This window comes from Phyllobates terribilis, unplaced genomic scaffold, assembly GCF_046119375.1.
Source record: "Phyllobates terribilis strain yellow unplaced genomic scaffold, ASM4611937v1 Scaffold_366__1_contigs__length_1906876, whole genome shotgun sequence".
Taxonomy (NCBI): Eukaryota; Metazoa; Chordata; class Amphibia; order Anura; family Dendrobatidae; genus Phyllobates; species Phyllobates terribilis.
Window position 1 is genome coordinate 1,242,195 of NW_027363126.1, and position 11,804 is coordinate 1,253,998.

The window sequence follows — 11,804 nt, forward strand, 5'->3', positions numbered from 1 at the left end:
AGTTGTTATGGAGGAGGGGGAAAAGTATAACTATAGTCATCGGTAGTCACCGGTAAATATAATTATTTTACATAGCAAAGCAATATAGCTTTAAATGCTATGATTTAAAAAAAAAAAAAAATCCGGCCTCCTTCCACCCCTTAATAGCCGGCCATCTCACACCTTATTTCCCCGTCACCCAGAACAGCTCAATGAGTTGTTATGGAGGAGGGGGAAAAGTATAACTATAGTCATCGGTAGTCACCAGTAAATATAATTATTTTACATAGCAAAGCAATATAGCTTTAAATGCTATGATTTAAAAAAAAAAAAAAAAATCCAGCCTCCTTCCACCACTTAGTAGCTGGCCATCTCACACCTTATTTCCCCGTCACCCAGAACAGCTCAATGAGTTGTTATGGAGGAGGGGGAAAAGTATAACTATAGTCATCGGTAGTCACCGGTAAATATAATTATTTTACATAGCAAAGCAATATAGCTTTAAATGCTATGATTTAAAAAAAAAAAAAAAAATCCGGCCTCCTTCCACCCCTTAATAGCCGGCCATCTCACACCTTATTTCCCCGTCACCCAGAACAGCTCAATGAGTTGTTATGGAGGAGGGGGAAAAGTATAACTATAGTCATCGGTAGTCACCGGTAAATATAATTATTTTACATAGCAAAGCAATATAGCTTTAAATGCTATGATTTAAAAAAAAAAAAAAAAAAAAATCCGGCCTCCTTCCACCCCTTAATAGCCGGCCATCTCACACCTTATTCCTCACAGCCCGTGTCATTGCTGTCACGAATATGAGGAATTTAAATTACCGGTATATTTAAAAATTGTCATAGGCATTAAAAAAAAAAAAGTCCGGCCTCCTTCCACCCCTTAATAGCCGGCCTGTCTCGCACCTTTTATTTCCTCTCAGCTCAGGACAGCACCATAATCTGCTGCTATGATGGGCGAGAGGAAATGCAGTCACCGGTTCTAAATGCCTATGACCGAGGTGAAGTGCAGGTGTTATTGCACTTCTACTTACCAAGCATCTCTTGGCTCCTCCATCTTACTGGTTGCATCTTCGCTCCTCCCGAGGTTAAGTGCCTGATGGATATTGGAGACATCTTCTTACTCCACGTCGCCCTGTAGCCAGTGCCAATCCTGGGATCCATACTTCAATCTTCCTATATTCTGATGATCTTCATTTCCTTCTGTTCTTCTTCCAGGGACTCAAGAGGGCACTATCTCTGATGACACGTGAGTCTTCAAGGGTTTTCTAGCTGACAAATGAAAACCCTCTGAATGCAGCCTGTTTGTCTGGGGGGATCGATGACATTGTGGCCTCTGCTGCCTCCAACTTGCCTAGATGGAACCTTTTGCGGCGGTGATGAGGTTCAGATGTCTGGATGAAACACAACAGAAGATTAGTATTTAAGGATGATGACTTATCACATTAAATAAAGTCACAATCTTTGCTCTTCATTTGTGTATATTTTATTCCCAAGTAATCCTACATATTGGTTTTCTGGTCAATGTACTGCAATTAGCATGAGAATCAATACAGCAATTGACTATATTTGGTTTATTACCTAATCATGGGAGGTTCCATCGGTAATATACTGTAATATTTCTGTCATGTGAGATTGGTGATCTTCATGGGAAACATTTATGCCAGGTTCGTTTGGTGGCTGGCAAATTACCGCCTTTTAGGCTGCTCACCCACTAATCCAGTGTGCCGTCATACAAAGCTCATGCTAGCAAACATTAATGTATGCAGGATGACGTTGAAGATTGTTGGTGTATGAACATAAGAGCCTGTGCACAATCAATTATGGAGGGGCATTAAATTCACAATCCGATGGCACTTGGCATCATTTTTTTTCTTTCAGATTCCTACTAATTCGGACAGCAGAAGCCTCTATATGCCTCCTCGAGGTATATGAGGATTGAGAAGACTGCTCATGCTCATATATAGACTTTTCTGGGAGACCTATTACAGTTTTGTACAAATTCGAGCTGTAATTCGACCTTATCCATGAGCACTTTCTCTTATGTACAATGGTTAAAGAAGAATATATTGGGCGTTGCATTCACTAGTCTTACTCTTCTTAAACATTAGATGGCTGTACAATTTCAGACTGCCAATCCTTTTGTTCTTACTGAGATAAGTTGCCACCAGATATTTGGCCAGCTACTATGTCGGCCCTCGCTCAACCGAGCTCTCCGGTGTTCCCTATGTGAGAGCTGCTGCCAGACATGCCTATAGGTGGTTTATCTCAATGAGAACAAAAGGATTGGCAACCCTGAATTGGACATGTCAGATACTTAACTCCCGCAAAAATCAATTGTCCGGGGGTTCCTATACAGATTAGACTGTTGGTAGAATCTATCGTTATCGGTGGGTTTGGCCAACAATAGTTTAATGTGTATTGGAGTAAAATGCACCAAATTTATGACAAGGTGCATGGCCTTTAGAAAAATCTGGTGCTTGAATAGTTTTACAGAGATAAATACATCTATGCTACCCTTGTATCATTTTCTATAATATGTAATAGTAAATCTATTAAAGGCAATATGTCACCAGGTTTTTGCTACCTTATCTGAGAGCAGCATGATGTAGATAAAGAGACCCTGAATCCAACAATGTATCACTTAGTTTACTTTGTGCAGTGGTTCTGATACAGAGTTCTTAGATTTAGCAATGTAGCAGAGTTGAGAAAGCTAACCCCGCCCACACTAGGCTGTGCATGCAAACAGTCCATTGACATTGAGCTGCTTAACACAGGAGGAGGCGGAGTCGGACTAGCAAGCATGTGCTGTTGTAGTCCTGGCAATGATAATCACCAGGTGATAAAACTTTCAGTGTAAGTAAACAGCAGCACACAGCATTACAGGTGACATATCATTGAAATCTGTGATTTAACCTCTTCCTCATGCTGTCCACAGATTGCATAGTAAAAAGTTCACCCTGACCTGGATACAATTTCTGTCCATTTACTTACTACAGGGATGTGTGGTGGGGGCATCTGAAGGGCTTCCACAGAGACCCAGTCAATATGCTGGAAAAAGGGATGATCTCTGATGTTTCTGTGGACTCCTAAGCGCTTGGCGGGATCTCTCTGGAGGAGCTGGAAATGAAAAATATGCTTAATAGTCAATCAGTGCAGGTAAAAAATCTTATAACAGAACAATTCTACAGGACTTCTGTAGTGCAACGTTAGACCCTAGGGCTCTTTCACACGTCTGTGTGTCCGGTATGTGTGGTGACAGTTTCCACACGTACCGGAGACACTGACACACGTAGACCCATTCAAATGAATGGGTCTGCGCACATGTCAGTGTGTTTCCACGGACCGTGTGTCTGTGTGATCCACACAGACATGCCAGTTTTTGCCAGCCGGCAGCACGGATCACACGGACCCATTCAAGTCAATGGGTCTGTGTAAACATGTACCGCACATGGATGCCATCCGTGTGACATGTTCCGGGCTGTTAGAGCTAATCCCAAACGCCGGGTGCTGAATGCTGTCCTCATCATAGTTCCCTGCGGCGCAGCGATCAGCACCAGCAGGGGATAGTGATGAGAGTAGAATTCTTCTCTCGGTGTCTCCACCTGTAAAAATAAGAATAAACTTTAAAAAATCCTTATACTCACCTGTCCTAAGTGTCCCCCGCTGTAATCCACACGACCGCTCAGCAGAGGAGCTGTGCTCAGTGAGCGGTGTCCTGTCAGTCACTGAGCTCAGCGCAGCTCTGGGGCCTGCTCGCTGCAGGAGTCATTCTCCCCTGCTCCTCTGCTACTACTCTCATCATTATGTCCTGCTGGTGCCGATCGCAGCGTCGGCAGGGGACTATGATGAGGGCAGTGTTCAGCGCCCGGTGCTTGGAAACAGTGCTAACTGTACCGCTGATTCCCAAATTCCGGTGCGTGTGCTACTGATGCGCCACACGGGTGGCACATGAGCTTCACACGTGTGCCACACAGGTGCACAAGGACACGCATATCTCCGGGACCAGAAATATCAGGACGTGTGAAAGAGCCCTTAGGTCCAACTGACTGTAGACTGCCAGTAGATCCATGACAGCAAGGCTCAGTGACTAAACACTTCTACCCAGCAAAACAAGTACTCATGTAGATCCTCAAATGGATTCATTGCTGGTTAGAAAGGGAAAAATTAAGAGTACATTGGCCTATTCTGTGCGGCTTCAGTACATTTACCATGGCAGTACATTACTAAGTAGTAAATCCAATATCCGTATCGTTCTCACCTCTCTAATGATGTCTTCAGCGCCGGAGGAAGATGTATCAAATAGTGCAGGATGGTAAGTGCACTCACCGGTAACCATCTCATTTATGATGAGGCCAAGCGCGTACCAGTCCACTCCGGCGCCATACTCCTCCCTAGCCAGCATCTGTCACAGAGGAGAGAACAGTTACTACATAGGTGACATGTCAGCACATGAATGTATCAGGATTTGTATCACGTTTGTGTACTTCTGTGGTAAAATGACACAGAGTCAGTTGAAGTAAGAAGCGTCATTGATGTTTACTAAAAGAGGCTTTTAAGTTTCCTGGAAGAGATGTGCCGACTGCCGACTACTTCATTGTAGTTTAGTGCATTATTTTTTAACCTTGCATTTTAGGCTGTCGGCCAAAGTTTAGTGTACTCTAGGGTAATGCACATGATGTATTTTTTGGGAAGGAGGGGCAAGTCCACCGAGTTTTTCAAGAGGAAGACGCTTCAGGAAAAGTCTGAGTTATTTTTATCCTGAAGCATCTTTTTTTTTTTACCCTTCTTCGTCATTTCCATGCCCCTGACGCCCATCCCCCTGCTCCCTCTCTCTGGAGCACTCTGGAATGCCTGCTCTGTCTGCAACAAGCTCCATTTTGTCCATGACCTCTTTACCTATCACAATCTCTCCTTCCTGGGCATCACAGAGACATGGTTGACACCCTCTGACACTGCCTCCCCTGCTGCGCTGTGTTACGGTGGCCTCCACTTCACCCACACTCCTCGCCCTGGTAACAGACATGGTGGAGGAGTGGGTCTACTCCATTCTACCAACTGCACCTTTAGCCCTATCCCACCTCTACCCTCTCTTATTCTGCCTTCTTTTGAAGTCCACTCTGTCCGCATTTACTCTCCCTCCAACCTCCAAGTGGCTGTCATATACCGACCTCCAGGCCCGGTCACTGCCTTTATTGACCAATTCTCCACCTAGCTTCTTTACTTTATCTCTGCTGACATTCCCACAATCATCATGGACGATTTCAACATCCCCACTGACACTCACCAGCCAGCAGCATCCAAACTCCTGTGGCTTACTTCATCCTTTGGAATTACTCAGTGGTCCTCCTCAGCCACCCACACAGTCGGACACACACTAGACCTCATCTTCACCCGACTCTGCTCCCTATATATCCTTACAACCTCCCCACTACCCCTATCTGACCACCATCTACTCATGTTGTCATCCCTGTCCTCCTCACCTGTCACCCATGTCCAGCAACTAGCACACCCCCGCAGAGACCTTGCACATCTAGACACTCACACACTCTCTGACTCTATTCTACCACTGACATCCATATCTTCACTCCACGACACAGACAGCGCCACTGCTTTCTACAATGCCACTCTTACATCAGCTATTGACTCGGTCGCCCCTCTTATGCATGGCAGAGCACGACGAGTCAATAGGCAACCCTGGCACAACAACCTCACTAAACAGCTTCGACAAGCATCCAGGGTTGCAGAAAACACATTCTCAAGATGACTACATTCAAACAAGCAACACTTGCATTCAAATCAGCCCTCACCTCTGCTAAACATGCCTACTTCACAACCCTCATATCTTGCTTATCCTACAACCCCAAACAGCTATTCAACACTTTTAAATCTCTCCTCCACCCCCCACTGCCCCCTCCGACCGCCGTCATCTCTGTTGAGGAGTTTGCCACACACTTCAAAAACAAGATTGACCAAACAAGGCAAGTCTATACTGCCCAACCACCACAACCCCTTTGTTTTCCAGACCATTGCCCTTCCCCCATAACCTACCTTCACAACATCACGGAAGGAGACCTTGCTCGTCTCCTCTCCAAATCACACCTCACCACTTGTGCACTCGACCCCATCCCATCCCACCTCCTCCCCAACCCCACCCCACCATTCAACCCATCCCTTACTCATCTCTTCAACCTATCACTAACTTCTGGCACCTTCCCTGCTGCCTTCAAACATGCCACAATCACGCCCATCCTCAAAAAGCCATCCCTCGAGCCAACCGCCTTGTCCAGCTACCGCCCCATATCGCTGCTCCCATTTGCCTCCAAACTCCTTGAGCAACATGTTCACACTGAACTTTCCTCTTACTTCTCATCTAACTCTCTCTTCGACAACCGACAATCCGGCTTCCGCCCCCATCATTCCACTGAAACTGCCCTTACCAAAATCACCAATGACTTACTTACAGCCAAAGCTAACAGACAATTCTCTGTACTCCTTCTTCTTGACCTGTCCTCTGCTTTCGACACAGTTGACCACTGACTCCTACTACAGATCCTCTCTTGCTTTGGCGTCAAAAATCTTGCCCCATCCTGGATGTCCTCATACCTTTCTAACCGCACATTTAGCGTCTCCCACTCCCACACTACTTCCTCACCCCGGTAATCTCTGGTCCTCCCAAGAACTCCTTCTCTCCTCCACACTTATTCGCTCCTCGCCCAATGGCCTCCAAGATTTCTCCCGAATATCCCCCATCCTATGGAATTCTGTGCTTCAACACATCTGATTATCCTCCACACTTGGATCCTTCAGACGGAACCTAAAAACCCATCTCTTCAAACAAGCTTACAGCCTGCCATGACCTTGCCTGCTGCCACCTCAACAACACTGGAGCCACCGCAACAACCCAACCTACTGTCTTCTTCCCCATTCCTGTAGAATGTAAGCCCGCAAGGGCAGGGTCCTCTTCCCTCTGTACCAGTCTATCATTGTTAGTTTGTTTACTGTAAGTGATATCTGTATTTGGTATGTAACCCCTCCTTATGTACAGCACCATGTACATCCTTATGTACAGTATCAATGGCGCTATAAATAAATAATAATAATATTTTCATGAGTGCTTTTTCAGCCAATTTTTCAAACCTCTCTAAATACGTATTTTTGCCGTCTATTTGTCCAATATATTTTACTATTCTGAAAAAAAAGTATGGGATAGCTAGTAGAACACACTATTCCATCATTTAATACAGTATAAACATATATTTTACATTTACACTTTTTTAACATGTAGGTCTGTGAGTTATGGATACCACTGTTTGCCATCCATCACACGCATTTGTTACAGGGATACATCCTGAACTTTTCAATAGGTTATACTGATATACAAGTGCTTCGCGCTAAATTCGAATATCATCAAAAAGTTAATTTATTTCAGTTCTTCAATACAAAACGTGAAACTCATATATTATATAGAGTCATTACAAACAGAGTGATCTATTTCAAGTGTTTATTTCTGTTAATGTTGATGATTATGGCTTACAGCCAATGAAAACACAAAAGTCATTATGTCAGTAAAGAATACTTAACAAAAAACACCTGCAAAGGCTTCCTAAGTGTTTAAAAAGGTCCCTTAGTCTGTTTCAGTAGGCTCCACAATCATGGGAAAGACTGCTGACTTGACAGATGTCCAGAAGGCAGTCATTGACACACTCCATAATGAGGGTAAGCCACAAAAGGTCATTGCTAACGAAGCTGGTTGTTCACAGGGTGCTGTGTCTATTAATGGAAAGTTGAGTAGAAGGAAAAAATGTGGTAGAAAAAGGTGCACAAGCAACCAGGATAACCGCAGCTTTGAAAGGATTGTTAAGAAAAGGCCATTAGAAAATTTGGGGGAGATTCACAAGGAGTGGACTGCTGCTGGTGTCATTGTTACAAGAGCCACCACACACAGACGTATCAAGGACATGGGCTACAAGTGTCGCATTCCTTGTGTCAAGCCGCTCATGACCAATAAACAATGCCAGAAGCGTCTTACCTGGGCCAAGGAGAAAAAGACCTGGACTGTTGCTCAGTGGTCCAATGTGTTGTTTTCAGATGAAAGTAAATTTTGCATTTCATTTGGAAATCAAGGACCCAGAGTCTGGAGGAAGAGTGGAGAGGCCACAATCCAAGCTGCTGGAGGTCTAGTGTGAAGTTTCCACAATCAGTGATGGTTTGGGGAGCCATGTCATCTGCTGGTGTAGGTCCACTGTGTTTTATCAAGACCAAAGTCAGCGCAGCCGTTTAACAGGAAATTTTAGAGCACTTCATGCTTCCCTCTGCCGACAAGCTTTTTGGAGATGGAAATGTCATTCTCCAGCAGGACTTGGCACCTGTCCACATGGCCAAAAGTACCAATACCTGGTTTAAAAACAACAGTATCACTGTGCTTGATTGGCCGGCAAACTCGCCTGACCTTAAGAGAATCTATGGGGTATTGTCAAGAGGAAGATGAGAGACACCAGACCCAACAATGTAGACGAGCTGAAGGCTGCTATCAAAACCACCTGGGCTTCCATAACACTTCAGCAGGGCCACAGGCTGACCGCCTCCATGCCATGCCGCATTGATGCAGTAATTGATGCAAAAGGAGCCCCGCTATAATATATGAGTTTCACTTTTTGTATTGAAGAACTGAAATAAATTAACTTTTTGATGATATTCTAATTTAGTGAGAAGCACTTGTATCTGTTAAGCGAATACCTTTATGGTCCATGGGTGATGGATGCCACTGTCAGGTATCCATCAAAGCTTCCATTTAACGTAATTCATAGGTTTTACTGGCCCATACATTAAAAAGAGTCAAACAAAATATTTTGAACCAGCCCTTAGGTTTTCCATGAGAATATTTAAAGGGGTTTTCCAACTTGTAGAAATTTAGTAAAATTAACTAGCAACACTGTAAAATAACAAAATCATCACTACTCACTTCTCCCACTGCAGTGCTCCCAGTCTTCATTTAAATGGAGGTGGCATTTGACCACTGCAGCCAGTCAGTGGGTGCAGTGGTCATGTGCCATATAAAAAGCATCACTGATCTGTGATGTACGCCATGATACCAGTAATTTGGCGTATAACCGCCAGGACAACAGACTGACTGGAGTGGTCACATGCCGCAAAGTCTGGGAGCGCTGCAATAATGTTACCGTTGGATCGATTGGGAAGAGGGTGTGTGATGATTTTGCTATTTTACAATTTCGGCAGCCATTTCTATAATTTTTCTACAAGTTTGATGACTCCATTAATAGCAATACAGATACAAATTAAATCATTAATACATCATTCAGCAAGAGAGTTCTCTTCTTCTCACCTCAGGAGCCATAAATTCCCTAGTTCCAACATATTTGGTGGCTGTGCGGTCTCCAAGCATGTTCTCAAGTGCGAGACCGAAATCCGTGATTTTAATATGGCCCGTGTCAGCCACCAGGATGTTCTCGGGCTTGAGATCTCTGTGGATAATGCCCTTCGAATGGAGAAACTGGATGCCACACACGAGCTCAGCGGCATAGAATCTATCGGAAAAGAAGATGAGAGAATGTCAGAATATGACAGGGAATTTTTAGAAATTCACATGAGTCAGTAGACTGTTATCTCTTTAAGGTCCCTGCTTGATGTGAACAGCCAGAGACTTGACCGGTACCTCCTGGCTTTCAGAAACATGGGCGCTAAAGCAACAACTGCAGAGAAGGTCACTGCTGACTTAGGACCTGCACGACCAACCATCAAAAGATAGTGGGTGGTTAGGAAAGGATTAAAAATAAGAATGTGTTGTATAGTTATGGAAAAAAATAGGCATTAGTATTATAGGAAAACATTAGAAGTATTGTATCCTCATGATGGAGCTTTGAGAAATGTAGGCTATTATTTGCAATTTACTTTACCTAAGATAAAACTTAAAACTATACCTTGCGCTGGGGATGTCAAGCCGCCCCTTCATCTCTAGAAAGTCGAAGAAGTCCCCGCAGCTCATGTATTCCAGCCCAAGTAGCGCAAGCATCTATAGAAGAAATAAAAGAGAGAGAAGACTTTTGCGTTGATTCATCAGGACTGGCATTTTTCACACCGTTCTTGATGAGCAGGTGGAATGGAGTGCTGATTTGTTAAGAGACACGTCTCTTAAAGAATTAGGCCAGGCGCCTAGTGGCGTCTGTCTTCGTGCGCACCTAGCCACAAATGCTACACCTGTAGGTAACTGGAGTAAAATTTGTGGCGTAAAGGTCGCAGCTGCGCTTCAAGAATTTGACGTCACCACATCCTATCATGCACCAGCTCCACCAACCTTGTTGGATTTTGGCGAAAATGGCTTGAAAATGCCAAAAGATGCAACATTTTTGGGCAGCCTTGCGTTGCACAAAGATTTTGAGACTTTTCAAAGCTTTTTATGCCATCATTTTGACATTATAGCTTTGATGAATCAAAAAGCCATAGTTGCCAAACCATTGTGACATGTACACAGTTACTACAAAGAAGAGATCAGTGGCTTCTCTACATCTTTAGAAATTTTCTCATGATCCTCGCAAGTATGGGTTGTAATTTCCCAAATATTAAGCTTTTTTTTTATTGATGGTAACCTTAAAGAACACTTTGTTATATAAAATACATTTGTGATTATTTTATATACAATGGGAAAGTTTGTGTTACATAGGGGGACATTTAATAAGGAGCAATAAGTCACTACTGTACCTTGGTCTGGAATGCAAAGTCTGCGCGGACAAGGAAGGGGCTCCCAGATGCCAGCTGTAAAACTCGGCGCTCCACCATCACATATTCCTCATTGCCAGAAGCGAGCAGGGATCTCTTGCTGATGATCTTAACAGCATACTTCTGATGGTTAGAAGTGTCCTCCGCCAGCACAACTTTTCCAAAGCTCCCCTGCCCGAGCACATGATGGAATAATAATCTCTTTCTGATGTTATGTGAGATTGCACTTCTAGAGCAGGTTGGCCGGACACTGCTGTCCTCTATTAGAATGAAAAATAAGAGAGCATGAGAAGACATTTACATTTACTATACTATACTGTTTACACTGTGCTGATAGGAAAAAAAGTTATAAACACCTACAAAAGAGTTAAATCCTAAATACAAAAATTAAGTGGGTATTAAAGGGAATCTGTCAGTAGGATCGTCCCCCCTAAGCCATCTATATGTGCATGTAGGTCATAGGAAGCTGAATAAAATGATACGTTGATATCTGGGATCCAATGTCTTCTTCCAGAGAAATCTATGTTTTTTTATGTAAGTGAGCTTTCCATGTTATGGGGTGGACACTGATCTGCATGAGAATCTGCCTCCAGAGCTTATTTTCCATGAAGGGAGAGTTACCAGTGTGATGTGTAAAGGCCGCTCTCTGATCTCACTGCAGAACTGTGTGTGATTATGACGCGCCCAGGGGGATGGGGACGACTCAGCGCCCGGGCCTAGTTATTGCCTGATCTTGGGGGATGTCGCGGTGGCCGGCTCCCGGGCCTGTACCCTGGGGTCACTCTTAAAAGAAAGGGGGGAAGTTATATGGGATAGGGAATGTTCGTGACGCCACCTGTGGTGTCTGGTGAGGATCACCAGCGATGCAGCAGTCCTCTGAGGCCGGTGTTTAGGCAGCTTAGTTGGTACGACTCACCACAGGTGGAGCGGGGCCTCAGGGCAGTGTAGAGAGGGTGTAGAGTAGAGCGTTGGCGGGTGCAGAGCCGCGGAAGAATGACCAGACAGAGGCGGTAGTTGAAGTCATCCAAGTCTTTACTCACTTTGGTGTTTACTCAGCTCAGATCTTCTCTATGCTGTCAC

General features: G+C 44.3%; 1 protein-coding gene across 1 annotated transcript; it reads right to left on the reverse strand.

Annotated features, from left to right (window-relative positions):
- Positions 1-1,123: 1,123 nt before the first annotated feature.
- LOC141222901 (probable serine/threonine-protein kinase DDB_G0277449) lies at positions 1,124-4,391 on the reverse strand. The gene is made up of 3 exons (XM_073666734.1): positions 4,249-4,391; positions 2,982-3,107; positions 1,124-1,381 (listed from the first exon to the last, which is right to left on the reverse strand). Exons 1-3 carry the CDS (start codon positions 4,324-4,326, stop codon positions 1,256-1,258), a joined length of 330 nt encoding a protein of 109 aa, XP_073522835.1. The 5' UTR covers positions 4,327-4,391; the 3' UTR covers positions 1,124-1,255.
- Positions 4,392-11,804: the final 7,413 nt, after the last annotated feature.

Excerpts from the sequence above, each read along its gene's own strand:
- LOC141222901 (XM_073666734.1), bottom strand. The coding sequence starts at position 4,326 with ATGGTTACCGGTGAGTGCACTTACCATCCTGCACTATTTGATACATCT. Across the intron at positions 3,108-4,248 it reads CTGAAGACATCATTAGAGAG|CTCCTCCAGAGAGATCCCGC; the intron begins GTGAGAACGATA and ends TTTCATTTCCAG. Across the intron at positions 1,382-2,981 it reads CCCCACCACACATCCCTGTA|ACATCTGAACCTCATCACCG; the intron begins GTAAGTAAATGG and ends TGTTTCATCCAG.